Here is a 21,954-nt window from a genome sequence, read left to right on the forward strand (position 1 = left end):
TTCCCGGCTCCCTGATTGCGGGTTGCAGGACGCGGCGGGGCTTTCCCTGGGTGCGCGCGCGGGCGCTGAACGCCAGTGACCCGCGAGGGGGAGGGGGAGGAGGCCGAGGCGGAGCAGGGGTGAGCCCTGGGCCGGCGCAGCCGGGCGTGGCTTAGGACCCGGGGCACCTCCCCGCGGCCCCGAGACTCCCCCGCCGGGCNCTCCCGGCACCTACCCGCCGCTCCGCTCTGCTCTGGGCCCCGGCGACGCGCGCCGGCCATGACGGGCGCACTGTTCAAGGCGAACTTCTGGGTAAGTCCGCGCCGCTTGGGGACCTTTCCCGCTGCCGTGTTCCCTCCCTGCCCGGCCCCCAGCCCGCCGCGCGCCCTCGGGTCCGGGTCGCGTCCCCGTGCCGCCGCCGTCCGGGCGGCAGCGGCGCGGGGTCCCCAGTATCACCGCCGAGGATCCCGAGACCCAGGCGAGGGGCGGCGTGTCCCGGGAGAGGGGCTAGTGCCCCCGAGGCTGCGCCAGGCGCGGGTCTGGGGGGACCTGGGTGAGCTTTGCCGGCCGACTCGGCAGGCACCCCCCAGGGATCGTCTTCTCCAGGTGCGTCCCAGCCTTGCCCCGCAGAAGTTTGCCTTGTTCCGGGAGCCCCCTCCCCAGGTCTTAACCCCAGCCCAGAGCTGCTGGCGGCGTCCAAGGACTGCCTGGCCCCCTTCCTCCTCCCAGACCCCTTCCCCCAGTCCTGGCACTCCCCGGGGGCCCCTCGGGGGGGTCTGTAACCCCTCTTTCAGAGGAACTGCCCTCATCCCTTTAAGGCGGGAGCGGGAAGTCAGCACACCTCCCGACTCCTTACTTCGGATCCTGCTTGCCTCCGTCGGCTTCCCGGCTGCCTGGCCAGCCCCTGTTCTCGTCGTGGGCTGCTGGGCGGAGAAGCCTGGCCCTGTGGCCTCAGGGACCCAGTTTGGATACCGCTTTGTGACGCCCCCTATTCCTGAAGGTTTTGAAGTTCCCCTGGGGCGCCGCCCACCTGCACGTCCCATGGCCCGCATTGTGGGGAATAGTAATCCAGAGACCTGCCTTCCCCCTCCTCGCGTTGTGACACTCAGTTTTCAGATCTCAGTCTAAATGTCACCTCTTCAGGGAAGCCTTTCCTGATTGTGCCCAATAGCCCCTATCACTAGTTCACACGTCACACGTTCTGTTTCTTCGTAGCATTTGTCAGCATGTGGGTTTGAACTGGGGAGACTGCAAGCTCATGAGCATCTTGGGACAGCTACTGAGCCGACTTTGGGGCCAGTGCCCCTTACACGAGGCTGATGCAGGGTGGGTGCAAATCGTTGCTGACTGAGTAAGCGCATCTGTGCAGCGGAAGGGGCCTGTGGCGGCGTGAGAGCCGCAGCCTCCGTCCTCAGACCGGTCCAAGCCACCGATGCTTACCTGCAGGAGTGGTTGGGGCCAAGGGCAGAAATGAGGTCTGGGCTGCGTAAAGGTCAGCGGGGAAGAACCTTCTGTTTATACTTCTTCCCTTCCTCTGGCCTTCTACTTTCGGAAGGTATCTGAGATCCTGAGAGATATTTTGCAAAGGTATCTTTCCCCTCTAATTTTCTGTATACTTTACGTTAAATGATGGAAACAATAATAGCTGACATTACTGTGCACACTCGGTGACTGCATACCTGTTTTTTTTTTATGGTGACTTTTATCCTTATTTTTTTATTTTATTTTATTTATTTATTTATTTTATTTTTTTACAAATAGTTTATTGTCANGCACACCTGTTCTAAATGCTTTACACACACTACTCATTTCAGCCTCACAACTACCCTCTGAGGCAGCTTGCTTACTATCTCATTTTACAGATGAGAACTGAGTGGCAGCCTGTTAAGCAACAATCCCGAGCTGCTAGAGCTGTTAAACAGTGGGGCAGGACTCTGCGCGGACCCAAAGCTCTGTGAATCCTCGGTGAGGCTGGGGCCCAGCGAGATTGTCCCAGCACTGCTGTCTGCGTGGGTCCTTTGTAGAGCCAGAAGTAGATGATGGGTCATCATTTGACCCTTTGTGTGACTATCTTTCTCCTCCAGCTCTAGTCATGAGCCTCTGGAGGGTAGTTGCGGGGTGTTACCATCAGCTGAGCCCTCAGCACTGCATGGTGCCTTACATGTGAATGCTTGGGAATCAGGCAGACGGGATTGTTGGCCAGGCCCGGGAGCAAATGGGCAGAAAGGAACCTGCTGGAGACCTCCTGTGATGCCTCCACCCACTCGGGATAGAGGAGGCAAGGCTGTGGTTAGCACAGAGGGGAATAACTTTCATGTTTCAAGGACAAGAAGGTTGTGATCAGATATGGTTGAAAACTTTGGAAGCACAAGTGGGTGTCATCTGACTGAATTTAATAAATATTTATGAAATACCTTTTCTGTATAAGGATTTCTAATTGAGATGGCATTTGCAGAGGTGAGGTCACCACCTTGGTTGGCAGGTATATTCCCATGAGGAATCAAGGTAGGGAGGGCAGGCTTTGGCCTCAAGTTTGTGGAGGAGGAAGGGGCAGGGTAAGAAGAGTCTAGCAGGAGCCATGGAAACTGGGCCCGGGGGTCTGTTCCAGAGCGGTGGCCATAGGGAAGAGAAAGGAGGAGATGAGGGAGGAGGAGTAGGGGTAGTAGAGGTCAAAGCCACAGGGCAAAGCAACCAATTGAAGGTGAGCAGTAGAGGAGGGGGTGCAGGGGCTCAGGGGAGGCTCCATGTAATAGGAACTGGAGAATGAGATGGGGGCCCAGAAATAAGGAAGTCAGGAGGCGGAACTGGTTTGTGGGGAGAGAGGGAGGAAGAGGAGGAAGAGGAAGAGCCGATATTAACAATATTTAACCACAGGGGTAGCAATGGCAAGGACCAAGGCCAGCAGCACCCTGAAATCTCCAACCCAGCCCTTGCCCCCACCCACCCGCCAGCACCAGGCCAGGATTAGTGGGCATGGGAGGTCTTGGAAGGGGGAGGGTCCTGGTAAGGGGACAGGGTACAAGACAGCAGGGTTTGGAAGTATTCTGTTTCAGTAACCAGTGCAAACATGGCAGTGAGTGCTCTCTGATGTCTGGTGGTCAACATGCTGAGGGCACTGGGCACATTCAGGGTGCCATGGTAGTAGACTGGTGGTCAGCATTCTCGGTCTCAGGGGCTGGTATGAAGGAGATGGCCCTGGCCCCTTGTGAGCTGTCTGGGTGAGAGAGTACAGAGAACAGCATGAAATACCGAAAGGCATTGGTTACCAGTGGAGGCTGTGAGGTGGACTGGCTGGGGCTGAATGCCTGTTGCGCTCCTGACTAGCTGTGTGACTTTAGGTGGCAGGTTACTTTAACCTCCCTCCTCCCACCCCACCACCAAGCTTCAGTGCTTCTTCCTCATTTCCATGAAAATGGGATATTAACCACGTCTACCCCATCAGAGTTTAGTACAGAGATTAGCCCGGTGGGTGGTGAGTCCCTGCGATTGTCAGCTGTTATTACTGTCAGCACAGAGGTGACAGTTAAAGGCAGTGGTTGACAGTCACTCAAGAAGAAAGAATGAAAAGATAGGAAGTTCCCAAGGAAGCACTCTTGAATAATACCTTTGTTTAGGCAGGAGAGGAGAGAGGACAGAGAAATAAAGACAGACATGTAGGGATACAACCAGGAAAGGGCTGTCACACGCCCGAGAGAGAAATGTTCCATAGAAGTGGAAAGGCCTGTGGTCAAATTAAGTAGGTGTTCCAGAAAAGGTAGGAGTCAGTACACACTTTGTACATAATCTATTCAAATGTCCCATGGAAATACTTTCCGTGGATCTGTTTGAAAGAGAATACTCAGTGTTCTTTATTAATATTTTTAAAACATTTTTTAAAGTTTATTTATTTATTTTGAGAAAGAGGAGGGAACATGAGCGGTGAGGGGCAGAGACAGGGAGAGACAGCAGTCGGAACTGAACCCACTGAGTCACCCAAGCGCCCCTACTCAGTGCTCTTTAAAATTGGGATTGTCCCATGGGGCGCCTGGGCGGCTCAGTTGACTGAGCGCCGACTTAGGCTCAGGTCATAATTTCACGGTTCGTGAGTTCGAGCCCCACGTCAGGTTTCCTGTTGTCAGCACAGAGCCTACTTTTGATCCTCTGTCCCCTTCTCTCTGCTGCCCTTCCCCCAATTGTGTGTGCTCTTTCTCTCTCAAAAATAAATAACACATTAAAAAAAATAAAAATAAAAAAAAAAAATAAAATAAAAATAAAAATAATGACCCCTAACTGAGTTTGCCCGATGTGAAGCACATAGGTGTATTGTTTCTTTCCCACCCTTCCCTACACATACCCGATTTGTGCCTGCATGGTTAAGCAGTGCTGTGTAATTTATCACGTTAATGTAAATACTACCTTGCCAGAATAAGAGTGACCATGGATGTGGATTCCAGAACTCCAGGGAAGCAGCTAGGATATAGTAGAGGAAAAATCCCAGTCTTTGACAGAATCAATGCCTTCCAGATGTGGGCATACACAGGTGACATAGAACCTGTTCCAGAAGAGATAGAAGTCCTCCCACTCTAAGAGATTCTCGTGCTCCTCACTTGAGTGTGCAACCCAACCTGTCTCTATACATTGTCTACATCCTAATTTTGATCAGGGCTTTCTGATTCTCAAAGTGCTTGATCTAGGCCAGCTTCCTAGTCTCCGTCCCAGCCCTCCCCTGTGACCTCCCCTGTGACCACAGCAGGTAGGGCCTCTCTGTTCGGCCTGCAGAGTGACTAGGGGAAGTCTTGGGGCTGTTGGAATTTGCTCATTGTCTTACTGTGGACCCAGGGCTGTCCCTCTGCTCCAAATCTTTGGTCAGTGTGGAATCTTGTCATCCTGGGGCCTTCCTAGAACTTGGGCATGTGCCATATCAGGCTTTGCTCAGTGACTTTTCCTGTACAGTGACCTACATCAGTATGGGAAGCTGCTTTTTTTTTTAATCATAAGTAAGCAGATAAAACCAGGTTATCATGCTGACTCCATGGGCTAGTTTATACAATGTGTAGGGTGCTGCTTTATGTCTTTAATACTCTCTCTTGGGAAACGGTCCCTAAAAACTTAACACAGGGCTATTATGTATTATTTTCTGTAGTGGCAAAAGGCAAGGTAAAGTTATTGACAATTACCTTTCTGTAATTCATTCTTCTTAGAGCAGCCAATGGGATCTATCTTTAAAATAATTATCAAAAGCCTTTTTTCTTGTTTTATCTTCTTAAACATTTAAGGGGAGGCATGGGGCCTCTCTTTAAGGAAAATAAAAAATTACAGCGTTTTTCAACATCATTGTGCAGAAACTTGTATTCTTCTGGTAGTTACCACCACTTTACAAAAAAATGTTTATACTGCTTTTTCTTGCCAGAACAGTTTTAAAATTATCTGTTGAGTTACTGCTCTAATCAAGAATTTAGCTTCCTTATGTCATCACCTCTATTTCCCTGTAAAATTATATCACTAATCTTAACTTTTTATTTAGAAACGAATTTCTAAGTGTATTTATTTTGAGAGAGGGAGGAGGGGCAGAGAGAGAAGGAGTGAGAGAATCCCTAGAAACCCAGGCACCCCTAGAAACAATTTTAAAGTTACAGAAATCTCGAGAGTGTAAAGAATTCACATATACTATTCACTCAGATTCTCCAGTATTTTTATTATTATGATTTTTTAAAAAATTATTTATTTATTAAAAAATTTTTTTAATGTTTTTATTTATTTCTGAGAGAGAGAGAGAGACAGCGTGAGCAGGGGAGGGTCAGAGAGAGAGGGAGACACAGAATCAGAAGCAGGCTCCAGGCTCTGAGCTGTCAGCACAGAGCCTGATGAGGGGCTCAAACCCACGAACCGTGAGATCATGGCCTGAGCTGAAGTCTGACACTTAACCAACTGAGCCACCCACGTGCCCCATGACATTGTTTTTTCTTTACCTGAGCTACAAATCTCCTATTTTAACAAAAAGAAGAGATTTAAATAAGAGGAGTTGTTTGTTAGCTTTATAGTTGCAATTTATTTATTTTTGAGAGCAAGAAAGAGAGAAAGAGAGAGCAGGGGAAGGCAGAGAGAGAGGGAGACACAAAATCTGAAGTAGGCTCCAGGTTCTGAGCTGAGAGCACAGAGCCTGATGTGGGGCTCAAACTCACAAACTGTGAGATCATGACCTGAGCCGAAGTTGGACGCTTAACTGAGCCTCCCAGGCATCCCTTTAGTTGTAATTTTTAAAAATATGAAACTAATAAAGGGGCACCTGGGTAGCTCAATTGGTTAAGTGTCTGACTCTTGACCTTAGCTCAGGTCTTAATCTCAGGGTCATGAGTTCAAGCCTCATGTTGGGTTCCATGCTAGGCAGGGAGCTTACTTTATAAATCAATCAATCAAACCATTAAAAATTTCTAACTAAATAAACAAAGATGATTTAAGTTAATTAAGTCCTATATTCTTTCCAGGAGTTTTAATTAATTAATTAAATTTAAATATTTAATTTGAGAGGGGTGGAGAGGCAGAGAGAGGGAGAGAGAGAATCCTAAGTAGGCTCCATGCTCATGCGGGGCTGTATCTCACAATCATGAGATCAAAACCTGAGCAGATATTAAGAGTCGGATGTTTAACTGACTGTGCCACCCAGGCACCCCTGAACTCATATATTGTGAAAATCCATGAAGACGGCAGAACCATACAGCTCGCTCTAGAAAAGTCAGGCAACAGAATTCGTGATATTTTCAATACCAGTATTCAAATAGCTGCTGTGAGCCTTACAGCCTCTCAAAACAAGGGTTTTGTCACCTGTCTCAGAGTTGTGGCATTCCTATTTCCCAAACAACACATGTGTGAGCTAAGTAGGAAAATCAGGCTTCTCAAAGGTATAGTAGACTGGTGGCTTGTTTGTTTAAACTTGCTTTCTGGAGTTAGCTCTACTTTACTTTGCATTTTGGGCTGAAGGTTAGCCAAGTGTCAATAGGAGATTACGACATACCTGATAGATGTTTGTTCTTCCTGAGAATAGGAAAGCTTTTCCCCAGGGGACCTTAATGCCCCTGTCTTAAATTCTTTGTACTATTAAAAAAAATTTTTTTTAAATGTTTTGTTTATTTCTGAGAGAGAGAGAGAGAGAGAGAGAGACAGCATGAGCAGGGGAGGGTCAGAGAGAAAGGGAGACACAGAATCAGAAGCAGGCTCCAGGCTCTGAGCTAGCTGTGAGCACAGAGCCCGATGAGGGGCCCGAACCCACGAACTGTGAGATCATGACCTGAGCCTAAGTCGGACGCTTAACCGACTGAGCCACCCAGGCGCCCTTTCTTTGTACTATTTGTATGTGTAAGGAGGCTAAGAGAAGCCCAGGGCAATCTTAAGCCCCAGTGCACAGTCCATGACATTCATTATTCTCTATCTTTGGGAACTATTAAAACTTAAAACTATTAAAACCTTAAAACTCTCTGTTCAAATATGGCTGTTTCATTAGCATCGACTAGGTCACAGTGGATTACATTTATAGATTAGAAACCAGTTGAAGGCTTCTTTTTTTCTTTTTTCTTTTTTTAAGTTTATTTATTTATTTTGAGAGAGAGAGAATCCCAAGCAGGCTCTGCGCCCCTTGTGTGGAGCACAATGGGGGGCTTGAACTGACAAACTGTGAGATCATGACCTGAGCTGAAATCAAGAGTTAGTTGCTCAACCGACTGAGCCACCCAGACACCTTGAAGACTTCTTTTTAAAACAGAAATGGTCATAGGTAACTATTTTTGAAAGTTAAACAAAAGAGTACTCTTAGATATTAAATACTCACTATTCTTAAAAAAAAAAAAAAAGCTGTGATGACTTTAAATGTTTTTTTCACAGAAGACCATTCACTTTTTACACATACTATTTTTTATGGGGGTGGATTACAGTTTCAAGTACTTTTATAACCCTCAAGAATGACACTAAAATTCTCACCTAGCTCAAGGACATAACCGTTTTCACAACTATATTTTAGCAAAGAGAGAGAGAAAAAAAATAAAGAACAAGAAAAGTTTTAAGGGCAGCGGAAGGCTGACCCCTGCGTCACACCCACAAAATTCACACTGTGAACCATAGCCACACAAAACTACTTGCTATACTCCAACGTGGGTGGGGCATGTTCCCTTGGCCCCCTCCCCAGGCCTTTGCATTGACTTTTGCTCCTGCAGAAGTCAGGTCTTGGTTAGGAGGGTTTCTGAAAGCCCATTGTATTTCTTCTTCTTTTTTTAAAAAAATTTATTTATTTATTTAAGTAGTCTTTATACCCAACATGGAGCTCCAACTCATGACCCCAAGATTAAGAGTCGGTAGTTTTTCCAACTGAGCCAGCCAGGTGCTCCAGCCCATTGCATATTTCTAACAGTATACTTATCACTCAGTATTTAATCACCATTTTCTTTGCCTGTCTTCTTTACAAGGCTATTGTCGCCTTTTGTCCTATTCACCTCTATGTCCCGAGAGCTTGACACAGTTCTGAGAACAGAGTATATGTTCAACAAATGTTGAACATGTGAAGAAGTGAACACGGAAATCTCACCTATTTGATGTAAAAAAGAAAAAAAGGCATCCACTGCTCTTTACCACCCACCCCCTTCTTATGTGTATGTAATATTCAGGGCCATGCAACTGAATTCCATATTTAACTAGTTGTGTTTCCTTTTCATTTTTTTAGTCTGATACTATATATTTTTTTGTTGTGGCAAAATAGCTATCACTTAAAATTTGCTGTCTTAATCATCTTAGTGAACATCTTAGTGCATTGGTGTTAAATACGTTCACAGTGTTGTGCGATCATCACCGCCATCCGTCTCCAGACCTGAAGAACTGAAAGTCTATACCCATCGAACAAACTCCCCATCTCCCTTACCCCAGCCCCTGGCAGCTATCGCATTTCTGTCTCTATGATTTTGACTGGTCTAAGTACCTCATATAAATGGAATCGTAGTCAGTGTCAGAATTTCCTAACTTGTGTTATATTATATTTCCTATCATATTAATAAATATATTAACTGACATTCCATTGTGTGTGTATACTACACGTTGCATATCTGTTCATCTGTAGATGGATATTTGGGTCACTTCCACATTTTAGCTCTTGTGAATAATGCTGCTATGAACACAGGTGTGTGAATATTTTTTCAAGACCCTGCTTTCAGTTCTTTTGGGCATGTGCTCAGAAGTTAATTGCCAGATCATTTGGTAACCCTATTTTTAATTTTTTGAAGAACTGCCATATGTTTCCAACAGCAGCTGCACCATTTTACATTCCCACCAGCAGTATGGAAGGGTTATGGTTTTTCCACATTGTCATCACCACTGTTGTTTTCTGGGGTTTTTTTGATAGTAGCCATCCTAAAGGTCTGAGGTAGTATTGTAGTTTCATTTTGCAATTCTCTAACGGTTAGTGGTGCTGAGCATCTTTTCATGTGCTTGTTGGCCATTTGTATATTTTCTTTGGAGAAATGTCTATTTAAGTCCTTTGCCCACTTTTGAATCAGGTTGTTGTTATTATTGTTGAGTTATCTGTGTATTTTCTGGATATTAACCTTTTTAAAAATCAGATATATAATTTGCAAATATTTTCTCCCATTCTCCAGGTTGACTTTTTACTCTGTTTTTAGTGTCTTTTCCTGTACAAAATTTTTAAATATTCATGAAGCCCAGTTTGTTTATTTTTTCTTTTATTACCTCTGCCTTTGGTGTCCTATCCAAGAAGCCATTGTCAGATCCAGTGTCGTGAAGTTTTTGCCCTATGTTTTCTTTTAAGAGTTTTATTGTTTTAGGTCTTACATTTAGGTCCTTGATCCATATTGAGTTCATTTTTGTATTTGGTATTAAGTAGGTGTCCAACTTCATTCTTTTGTGTGTGGATATCCAGTTTTCCCAGGACCATTTGTTGAAAAGACAGGCTTTCTCCTATTGAATGGCCTTGGCCCCCTTGTCAAATGTGATTTAACCATGTATGATCATCTGTATTTCTGTTCTATTCCAAGGGCCTGTCTTAATGCTAGTACCACACTGTTTTGGTTACTGTGGCTTTCTAGTAAGTTTTGAATTCAACAAGTGTGAGTCTTTCAGTTTTGTTTTTCCTTTTCAAGATTGTTTTAGTATTCAGGGTCCTTTGAGATTCCATATGAATTTTAAGATGGGCGTTTTTATTTCTGTGAATTATTCACCTTTATCAGAGACTTTTTTTTTAAACCAGAGACTCTTTTTAAAAAAATTCTCCAGCATACTAGGTATATTTTAAAAGTCCTCTTTACTCTCATCCTCCTCTGGAGACCCCCTTTTTGGAGCCCTCTGTCCTTTGTCCTAGTCAGGCCTGCTGCACACCTGTTACCCTGGCCTTTCCTTCAGTGCTCTCTTGAGTCAGAGCCACTGTTTTCCAGATCCTATGTCACTCAGAGAGCTCTCAAAAACATAAATGAGTTCATATCCTTCCCCTGCTTAAATTCCTCCAGTGGCCTCTCATGGTACTTGGAGTCTAAAAGTCTGACCATGGCCTACACAGCTCTGCCAGCCCCAGACTAGCCTGCCCCTCTGCGTGTATCACTTACCTTCTCCTGCTCATCAATTCTACTGTGGCACTTCTAGGTCAGTTACCAGATGATGAATTATTGTTTCTGACCAGCCAGTTTGCCTGTTCCTATGGCATCCTGTGCCCATAAGACAACCCATGATACTGTAATTACCTCTTTAATGTCTGATTTCCATGACCATACGCTCCATGCGATGGGTCTGACTTGTTCAGAACTGTACCCTCCACATCTAGCATGGTGCCTGGCTTGCAGCAGACCCTCAGCAAATGAACTGACACTCATCCAAGTTGATGCTCCATCTTCACACTCCCTTTTGGTGGCTTCTAAAGAGCCTGTTCTACTATGACTAGCTGGTTGTCTTGTGCTTGGGAGAATGCTGCCATCAAGGATGGGCTCTGGCTCTACTGGAAGCCTTATGCTCAAGGAAGGGCACAGAGCAAGGTCCACACACTAAGTGCTGACCACATGGTGAGAGACCCTGTGACCAAGAGAGAAAACACAACACTGGTTAGGGAGAGAGGAGCATTCTGGTTGGAGTGGCCAAAGCAAGATGGGTCAAAGTCAGAGTGGTGGTCATAGCCCTCGAGGTGGCAAAAAGGATAACAAGGAGAAGAAAAAGAAATATGGACTTCCTGTATCAACTAGAGTGGAGAAAAAGAAGAAGAAAACAGAGGGACCAGATGCTGCCAGCAAGCTGCCGCTGGTGACACGTCACACTCAGTGCAGGTTAAAATTACCGAAGGTAGAGAGAATTAAAGACTCTCTTCTCGTGGAGGAAGAATTCATTAGAAATCAGGAAAAAATGAAGGCTTTAGAAGAAAAGCAAGAGGAGGAAAGATCAAAGGTAGATGATCTGAGGGGGACCCCAATGTCGGTAGGAACATTGGAAGAGATCATTGATGACAACCATGCCATTGTGTCTACATTTGTGGGCTCAGAACACTACATCAGCATTCTTTCCTTTGTAGACAAGGATCTTCTGGAAGCAGGTCCTGCTCAGCCACAAGGTGCATGTCGTCATAGGGGTGCTCATGGATGACACAGATCCCTTGGTCACAGTGATGAAGGTAGAAAAGGCCTCCCAGGAAACCTATGCTAATATTGGGGATTGGACAACCAAATCCAGGAAATTAAGGAATCTGTGGAGCTTCCTCTCACTCATCCTGAATATTATGAAGAGATGGGGATAAAACCCCCAAAGGGGGTTATTCTCTATGGTCCACCTGGCACAGGTAAAACCTTATTAGACAAAGCAATAGCAAACCAAATCTCAGTAACTTTCTCAAGAGTGGTTGGCTCTGAACTTAATCAGAAGTATCTAGGTGAAGGGCCCAAACTCGTTCAGGAATTGTTTTGAGTTACGGAAGAACATGCACCATCTATCGTGTTTATTGATGAAATTGATGCCATTGGAACAAAAAGATGACTCAAGTTCAGGTGGTGAGAGAGAAATTCAACGAACAATGTTGGAACTATTGAACCAGTTGGGTGGATTTGATTCAAGGGGTGATGTGAAAGTTATCATGTCCACACACCGAATAGAAACTTTGGATCCAGCACTTACCATACCAGGCCACATTGACAGGAAAATTGTGTTCCCCTGCCCAGTGAAAAGATTAAGAAGTGCATCTTTCAAATCCACACAAGCAGGATGACGCTGGCCGATGGTGTACCCTGAACAACTTGATCATGGCTAAAGATGACCTCTCCGGGGCTGGCATCAAGGCAATCTGTACAGAAGCTGGTCTGATCGCCTTGAGAGAACAGAGAATGGAAGTAATAAATGACTTCAAAAAAATCTAAAGAAAATATTCTTTATAAAAAACAAGAAGGCATCCCTGAAGTGACCACATTTGCCTTCAAGGAAATGGTCAGGAAGATGCCGACTCCTTGGAGGGAAGAGGTTGGGGAAGGTACCCAGAGGAACCCATGTTCCAGTTGATCTTTCTTAGCAAAACCTCCAGTGTACCGTTTTGAGCCTGATGCATATGGAGGATGCCCACTGGGATGCCCTCATCTGTTGGCCACGTGCAGTGCTCTCCCCCAATAAAGTGAGCTCCTCCTCAGACCAAAAAAAGAAAGAGAAGGAGAGAGAGAGCATTCTTCCCTAATCATCACACCATCTGAGGCAATTCAGCTCAACTATCTGTGAAGTCCTGAGCAGCAGCCTTGTAGCAGCTGCTGTGGGTCACAGAGACATGAGACATTTCACCTTCTAGCGTCTGTTATCTACTCAGTGAGATGAGTCTCCTGTGCTATTTAAAGATAGGAGACTATTTAAACAGGTTTTTAATATTAGCATAATAAAATAAAGGACATTAAAAATATATTGTTAGTGATTTGCTACTTTTCCCCATTTTTCCTTCCATGCATAGGTAGAATCATACTGTATGTACTATTTGGGTACTGTATGTACCCAAATAATAAATAAAATATAAGTATAAGAAAGTATCAAAAGTATAATTTATCTATTGCTATCTACTTTTCTCAACAATCATTAAAATATCATAATTGATAAAACTTTTCTTGCTGGTTGACATTTATATAATTTCTGAAGTTGTCTATAATAAATAATGTGCTACACATTTTAATTTATTTAGGATATTTAAAAATTGGAATCTTTGGGGCATCTGGGTGACTCAGTTGTTTGAGCATCTGACTTCAGCTCAGGTCATGATTTCAGTTTGTGAGTTTGAGCCCCGTGTCCAGCTCTATGCCAACAGTTCGGAGCCTGGAGCCTGCTTTGGATTCCGTGTCTCTCTCTCTCTCTCTGTCCTCCTCCCCCATTTGTGTTCTTTCTCTCTCAGAAATAGATTAAACATTTTTAAACTTTTTAAAAAAAATTTAAAAATGTTTAATCTATTTCTGAGAGAGAGAGAGAGAGAGAGAGAGAGACAGCATGAGCAGGGGAGGGTCAGAGAGGGAGACACAGAGTCCAAAACAGGCTCCAGGCTCTGAGCTGGCTGTCAGCACAGAGCCAAACGCTGGGCTCGAACCCACCAACTGTGAGATCATGACCTGAGCTGAAGTTGGATGCTCAACTGACTGAGCCACCCAGGCACCCCAAACATTAAATTAAAAAAATAAAAAATAAAAAAAATGGAATCTTTAAGTATCTGTTTCTGGAAACTCATGAAGGAACCTGTCACTGCCCAACTGTTTTAGTATGTTTCTCTGATGAGATCACTCCCTCTCTTCTTACTGTGTTAATTTCATACCTTTTCCACGCCACTCAGACCTCTACTTCCTTCCCATATGCTTACTCTGTTTTGATGATCTTGCTTCTTCCTCCATGGAGAAGCCGGACACCAGCTGGTGAAAGCTCATTTGCCTTCTGTATAAGTAGGATTAGGTTCAGCCATGAGTAACAAAAAAGCCAAAACAACAGTGGCCTAGACAAGGACAGTGTTTATTCCTATCTCACACACACAAAGTCCTCAGCCAGTCATTCGAGAGCTGGCATGGCCGCGACCCACACTTCTGCCTGCTTACTCCAGCTGTACTTGGTTCAGTGCCTGGTTCATCATGAATTTGAAGTAGGCAGGCTGGGTCTGAGGACCCAGAGGGGGTCACACAGGACCAGCCAAGAGGGTCATTGGCTTTGTGCAGGATAGAAATCAGCACCCAGCTGGCTTAGTTGGAAGAGCATGCAACTGTTGATCTCGAAGTCATGAGTTCAAGACCCATGCTGGGTGTAGAGATTACTATAAAAAAAAAAAAAAAAAGAAAAGAAAGAAATCAAATGAAGTGAGAGGAAGTGAGGAAGTGAAAGCAGAGTTTATTGAATACCGCAAGTAAAAGCTTATAGCAGATTGAGTTTCTGGGAGACTTGGAAAAGAAAGGAGAGTGAATCTCTCCATTGCTTGGGGTTAGGGACTTATATTGGAAAGGGTTTCAAGGTACGTGTTCCTTCAGGAATCCAGGCCACGGTCTCCTCAAAGGCTAGTATCAGGTGAATAATAGGTGCTATTTCATATATCACTGAAGGTAGGGGGGTTGATGTTAGCTTCGCCAGAGGTTGGTTTGAAGCTAATGTTCTGGGACATGTTTGGGATTCAGTTCTTAGATGATAAGGTGTTTGGGGGCCTAGGACAAGAATCAGGGAATGATTAACTTTCCTGCTTCTCTCTTGGAGTGGGCAAGGTGAAATACAGAACATGAGTTAAGGGGGCCTAGCAGAGAAACAGCAGAGATGAGACTTCTTAAAAATGGAGCTACTCCATTTCCCTACCTCAGATTCATAGTACTATCTGTTGAATGAAAATGCTATTCATTTACAGTAGGACATTTAAAACCTTTTGATATATACAAAAAATGATTTCCTAGAGGGCAGATACATTCTCAGTGCCCCCAATAATATCTAAGGTACTAGTTTCACTACATCAGTCATGGCCAGTGTGGTTTCTTCCCTGCCCATTTAATAAGCAAAAACAGGTGCCTCTTTAAACTTGCATTTGTGTTTTTATCACCGGGGAGAGTGAACCTTTGTTTTTTTTCTTGTTCTATTTCCTCTTTTATGAATTGTTCTATTTCTTTCCTTGTGCTTTACTTATGAATCAATATAAGCTTTAAAAAATGATAAAGGTATTCTTTGTCATTTACTAGAAATATTTAAATGCACATTCGTTTACCTACATATGTCTGTGCATACATATGTGTTGTGCATGTAATTCACATGTTCTGGCATCCAGTAAATACAGTGTGCAGTAGTGAGGGCGGTCCTGAGACACTCAGGCTTCTGTGTCAGACCTTCCTGGGTTGGAATCCCAGCTCCGCTTCTTTTAAGCTGAGGGGTATGCCTTGTTCAGGTTACTCAATTTTCCTAAGTTTCGTGTCCTCCTCTGTAAAATGATCATTATACTTAAAATGTATACGTATTTTTGAGAATGCTTTGTACAGTCAAGTGTGTTAGAGCTAATCTTTTGTGATTTCATCTATTATATACCAAAGTTTAAGAACTTCTCCCATGTCTGATAAACATTTAATTTGTTTTCTTTGAACTTTTCTAGAATTAAAGTTTTACTCAATATTGAATCGTCTTTTTCGATGATCCCCAGGTGTTCTGACATTTGCATAAGCCGGAGATCTGTGTGGGCCTCTAAAGTCAGGAGAAGATTGATCCCAGCCCTCAGTGGGCCTACGCTTTTCTTAGGAGGCAAACACACATGTATGATGGGAAGTAGGCTGACCTGCCCTCCCCACTGGAAAAGGCATGGGTTAGCAGTGTAGGATTATGGAGTAGGCCCACCTGGGTGGGTGCCATGGGCCACCAGTCCCTAAAAAGTGCTAAGATGGCACTGGGCATGTGATAAGATGCGGAAATCTGTGTTTCTAGAACACCTCAAGGAAGAGTAAGGCTTGGTACAGGGCTGGAAGGAATACTTAAATAAGCTGCTTAGGGTAGGGGGACCGAGCCCTCTACCCACCTGCGGGCCCTGCTTGAATGACAACGGCTGATAGATTGGTGCCCTCTGACAGGCTGGAACCTGGGATCGGCCTTAGTTTTGCTGGATGATGATGCAAGAGGCAACACTGTGGAAACAGCATAGTCGTTCCTCTCCACTCTTGTCTTATGGTGCCGACCTGATTCCACTCCAATTTGAACACTCGTTTTTCTATTTAAAGAATAGCTGCTTGAAGTGACAGGTTCATAAATGATCACAAATGTCTGAAAACCCTAGAAATACAGTCCCTTTACTGCTCTAGGTCTTGGTTGCCCTGCTTGGCAGCTGCTCTGAGGATATACTCCTTTTTAACCTAACACAGACACTAAGCTTTCTCCATCCCAAGGCAGCCAGGTCCTGAACAAGGGGTCCAAAAAGCCCTTAGCTCTCTGGGATTAAAATTATTTCTCTAGGCCTTTGTCAGCACTTCTACTGATGGTCAGATCTGGAGATCTGAACAGTTGACCAGTCCTTTGGGTTGTCCCCAGCTCAACCTTCTTCATCCAGCTGCTCTATGTTAACACCTACCTGTTTAATCAGGATTCCCCATGTGATTCCTGCCAGAAGAGTGGTTGGCTTTGATTCTGACCAGTCATTGTTCAGGGCCACCATCTTGGCCCACAGGCTTCTCCCTGGCTGACACCGGCTGTATTGCCCTTTCCTGGGCTGCATGGGTGGAGTGTCTGTATATGAGAGACTATGGTGACCCTCCTAGATATCCTTTGCTCTGAGTCAAAGGCAGCAAACGTGATGCAGATCAAGGCACCTGCCATTGAGCCGTGTGGCTGTTTCTGCAGACACCGAACTGAGGGGCCCCAGGACCCAAGGGCTCAGCAAGCTAGAAGCCTGTCTGCTCTCCAGGGCAAAGAAATGAGTCCTGTGGACGGGGTTTCAGATTGGGAAGCTGGAAATACCAAGGGGCCCAAGAGAGGCTGAGGGTGTTAGACTGCATTTATTCAGATGGAATTGTGAATGATTTCCTGGGAACAGGAAGTGGGGAGGGAGAGGCCATCAGCCAAGGGTAGCTGCAGTCCTCCGGATGTGGCTCCATATCATTTGGGGTCTACACCCCGCACTACCTCAGACTAAGTGAGTGCCTTGCCCAAAGCCACTCAGCTAACCACTCTGAGCTTGAGCTTCCTGTTGTACAATGAGGACAGTACTCTCTGGCAAGCCTAAAACTAGGACCGTTCTGTGTGTCAGATGATAAGATAGATTATAATTGTTGGGTTTTTGTTTTTGTTTTTTAAAATTTATAACATTTATCATTGAGAAACAATGGAGGGGCAGAGAGAAGGGGACACAGAATCCGAAGCAGGCTCCAGGCTCTGAGCTGTCAGCACAGAGCCTGACATGGGGCTCCAACCCACGAACCCTGAGATCATGATCTGAGCTGAAGTCGGACGCTTAACTGACTGAGCCACGCAGGTGCCCCAAGATAGATTATAGTTGTGTTAAAGAGATAGAACTATCAGTAATGCATTTGTATGTCAATATTGTAGCATTTTTTTGCAGTTAATTTTAAAGATTGAGATATTTAATGAAAACGAGTAGAAAACTTTAAAAATTTTTAAGGAATTGTTGGAACAAGTAAAATATAGTCCCTAATCCCTAAAAATTGTGATTTACAGCAAGCAGCAGGAAAGGTATTTGTAATATATTAATTTAGAAAAAGTTACATCAATTTGTAAAATAAGACCTCCTCATTTTTTTATGTTTATTTAAGAGAGAAAGAAAGCATGAGTGTGTGTATGAGGGGGGCACCTGACTAGCTCAGTTGGTTAAGCGTCCGACTTTGGCTCAGGTCATGATCTGACGGTTCGTGGGTTCGAGCCCCACGTTGGTCGTTGTGCTGACAGCTCAGAGCCTGGAGCCTGTTTCAGATTCTGTATCTCCCTCTTTCTCTGACCCTCCTCTGCTCATGCTGTCTCTCTCTCTCTCTCAGAAATAAATAAAAAACATTAATAAAAAAATTTTTTTAAAAGAAAGCATGGGTGGGGGAAGGGCAGAGAGTGAGGGAGAGAGAGAAAATGGAGCATAATTTCTCCATTTCAGGGTCCTTAATGTAAGCATATCTGCGAAGTCCCTTTTGCCACGTAAGGTAATGTATTTACAAGCTCCTAGGATTCTGACTTGGACATCTTTGGGGGCCATTGCTCTGCCTACAACATAGGGTGATTAGATAGTCACTCCATGTGTTTGGGGGACAGAGTGATCACTGGGGGCTTCTCTGAAAAGATGACACTTGAGCTGAGATGTGAAGGATATGGTCCAGCCAGCCTTCCAGAGGATTGAAACAAAACAGGAAGGCTGGAAAAGGCCTGGTATGTTTGAGGAACAGAAAGATCAGTGTGGCTTCAGCAGGAAGCAGGCCAGATTGCTGAGAATCAGTTTGACAAAAGCCAGTTTGCTGAAATGATCAAGTCACTAAAATCCTGTTTCTAGTAATTACCTAGAAAGTAATGCATGCTGTGTTATCAAGAGTAGTTTCTAGAATTTTTAAAATTATGGGGCGCCTGGGTGGTCAGTCAGTTAAGCGTCTGACTTCGGTTCAGGTCATGAAAACACGGTTCGTGGGTTCGAGCCCCGTGTCAGGCTCTGTGCTGACGGTTCAGAACCTGGAACCTGCTTCAGATTCTGTATTTCCCTCTCTCTCTGACCCTCCCCTGCTCACGCTGTTTCTCTCTCTCTTTTAGAAAAAAAAAAAAATTAAAAAAAGAATTTTAAAAATTAACAAAATTTCTTATTTAGTGCAGTTTTAGGTTTATAGAAAAATTGAACAAAAGTGCAGAGTTCCCATATTGCTCCTCCCCACCGCAGTTTCCCCCAGTATTAATATCTTGGATTAGGGTGGTACATTTATTACTCCTGCTGCACCAATATGGGTACATTATTATTAGCTAAAGTGCATAGTTTATATGGTTCACTGTGTTTTATAGGTTTGGACAAATGTGTTGTCATATATCCTCCATCATAGTATCATACAGAATTGTTCCACTGACTTGAAGAATCCCCTGTTCATCCTTTCATCCCTCCTTCTGAACTTGTGACAACCACTGACCTCTATATTGTCTCCAGTTTTACTTTTTCCAGAATGTCACATAGTTGGAATCATACAGTATGTGGCCTTTTCAGATTGGCTTCTTAGCAATATGTGTTTAAGATTCTCCATGTCTTTTTGTGGCTGGATACCTCACTTCCTCCTAATGCTGAATAATGTTCCCTAGTGTGGATATACCACAATTTGTTTATCCATCTACCTACTGAAGGACATGTTGGTTGCTTCCAATTTGGCACAGTTAAGAATAAAGCTGGATAAAGAAGATGTGGTTTATATATACAATGGAGTAGTACTTGGCAATGGGAAAGAATGAAATCTGGCCATTTGCAGCAATGTAGATGGAACTGGAGAGTATTATGCTAAGTGAAATAAGTCAGTCAGAGAAAGACAGATACCATATGTTTTCACTCATATGTGGATCTTGAGAAACTTAACAGAAGGCCATGGGGGAAGGGAAGGGGAAAAATAGTTATAAACAGAGAGAGGGAGACTCTTAAATACAGAGAACAAATTGAAGGTGGATGGGGGGTTAGAGAGAAGGGAAAGTGGGTGATGGGCATTGAGGAGGGCACTTGTTGGGATGAGCACTGGGTGTTGTATGGAAACCAATTTGACAATAAATTATATTAAAAAAAAGAATAAAGCTGGTATAAACATTCATATGTAGTTTGTATGGACACAAGTTTTCAGCTCACTTTAGTTAAAATATGGTTTCAATTAATCAGATTTATTGGTCTAGTTCAATTGAATGTCATTTTAACATGTGTTTCATATCTAAGATGCTGGAACATCCTCTGTGCTCAAAATTCATGCAAAATGCTCCTTGGATAAGGCTGGGTAAGAAATCAGTGGGTTAGGGAAAAGTCAGTGCACTTAGGAGAATAGGTACTGAAAGAAAAACTTCCTATTTGCTTCTAGAATTCTGACATTTAAGACATGTGTTAAATCTGAATATTAAATATGTAAGACATTCTCATTCCCAAAAGTCATGGACCCAAAGTGCAGAAAATCCAAAACATACTGAACTTGGGCTGGCCTAGTGACATGGCAGTGGTGAAGCCAAAATAAACTAAAAGTAAAATTTAAACAAATCTAAATAAAAATTTTGAGGAAAAAAAACCCTCAAAGACAACACAAATTGTCATCAGTTTATTATAGAGTCACTAGAAACAAGTAGAAAGAAGAGTCACATATTTCCGGGGTCAGGGAAGGCTGAATCACTGAGACGTGAAGGGTGAGTAATTTTCTGGAATAAAAAAGAATGTGTTACTTGGTATTATCCCTACAACCAAGTTTAATCATCCTGATGGGCACATTTGGAGATTATTGCATTTATTTGCATATTGTTGGTTGGGTAACACTTTTTGCATTTATGTACTTCTGTTCATGTTAAGAATATAATGATCAGTCAAGTTGTAACATAGGCCTCCATTCCATCATTTGTAAAACGATGGAAATGAATTATGTGGTTGAGTTCTAAGATGCTAGAATGCTGTGGGAAAGTAAATAGACTCTTTTGATTACCTAGAATGTTTAAGGCATGGGATATTCTGCTTAATTCCACTTTCTGATCAGTTGATAATTAACCCTGATTCGTTTTTGGTTCGAAATTTGTTAGAATTACAAGTCCACGTTTGCCTTGGTGAATCCACACCCAGAGAATGTAAGAGAATTTTTTTGAGGATTCTTCTGATTTAGGTGCTGGGGTTTCAGGAATGGAGATGGAAAAGATTAAAGATATTGAATAGGGATGAATATACTTTTATGTAGAAAAAGTTGTTTTCATCGGCATTACTTATTTTCTATTAACTTGCAGTTTCTTGACTTCAGGTACATTTTCATGGAAAAAATCCAATCAGTTGACTCTCTGGATTACTGGAGTATGAGATAAGGCGTTCAGTTGAGGTTTCCCAGTTAGTGGCTGGGAGGTGCATCCCAGACATTAGTTCTGCAGGGGTGTGGCTGCTTAAGAATCATCACAGTTATGTAGTGTCCGAAGACTTTGAGATTTATTCTCCTTTGAGTATTTGGTTTGCCTAGTGGGTGAACCAGGGCATAATAGATAGAGACTAAAAACCTTCAAAATTGTATTTCAGTGGGTATGTGACATAAAGGGTGTCAGAGGCTGAAGGGAATTGTTATGGACTGGGCTCCAACTTCCGATGTGGAGCCAGAGGGAATACATGTCAGCTAGTGTGGTGACGTTGGACATTTCCCTGAGCTTGACCTACTTTGGATTCCTGGCTTAGTTCTCCTGTTTGCTTTGACAGTGGTGGTTGTTCGTTGGGTATTTGATCTGGCTGGCTTTCTTGGCTCCGCTGGCTGGACTGCTGGGGCTTAGAGCAACACTGTCCCGTTCCCTTGGTGCCCTATCTGAGGACCTATGTCCACTTTTAGCTATAACCACTTCCTAGCACTTGCTTGCTTTTCCAGCCTGTGCAGTGTCTCGGGCACGTCTGGAGGATTCTCTAGGGAATGCTGTGGACCAGGAGGAAGACTTTTGAGTCTCTGTTCCCGCTCGTTGATGTACCACTGATTGGTGCTCACTTTGGCAGCACATATACTAAAATTGGAACAAGGCACCACTGGTTTTACCCTGTGATATATACAGTCATGCACCTCTCAGGGGTAAACTCTAGGAGTTCAACTTTTTTTATTAACTGGAAAAGTGTTAGCACTAACAATAGCAGTGCCTTTAGGTGTGGTCTAATGCTCCTCATGAATTGAAAGACCCACCTTCTGTTCTTAGATTTTTCTCTCCCAGTGGATTTGTAAATCAAATTTCTCATGTCTCTGAGGTGTGTGTGTGTGTTTCTGTGTGTGTGTGTGTGTGTGTGAGAGAGAGAGAGAGAGAGAGAGAGAGACGAGGGTGGGGAGAGGGTGGTTTGGATCATGTTGAAGGTTGGGTGGGTAATAC

The 21,954-nt window shown here is 43.9% G+C and overlaps 1 protein-coding gene and 1 pseudogene across 1 annotated transcript in view; both read left to right on the plus strand.

The window, feature by feature from the left end:
* The first annotated feature begins 206 nt into the window (after positions 1-206).
* The window catches only part of PSTPIP2 (proline-serine-threonine phosphatase interacting protein 2), a 71,284-nt gene continuing 49,536 nt past the window's right edge, over positions 207-21,954 (plus strand). Inside the window, exon 1 of the mRNA XM_077777661.1 lies at positions 207-291. Coding sequence (XP_077633787.1) covers positions 259-291 — 33 coding nt within the window. The 5' untranslated portion in view covers positions 207-258. The remainder of the gene's footprint in view (positions 292-21,954) is intronic.
* Positions 11,083-12,474, plus strand: LOC144242578 (26S proteasome regulatory subunit 4 pseudogene; annotated as a pseudogene).

Source organism: Crocuta crocuta, unplaced genomic scaffold (genome assembly GCF_008692635.1).
Source record: "Crocuta crocuta isolate KB4526 unplaced genomic scaffold, BGI_CrCroc_1.0 scaffold36, whole genome shotgun sequence".
NCBI lineage: Eukaryota > Metazoa > Chordata > Mammalia > Carnivora > Hyaenidae > Crocuta > Crocuta crocuta.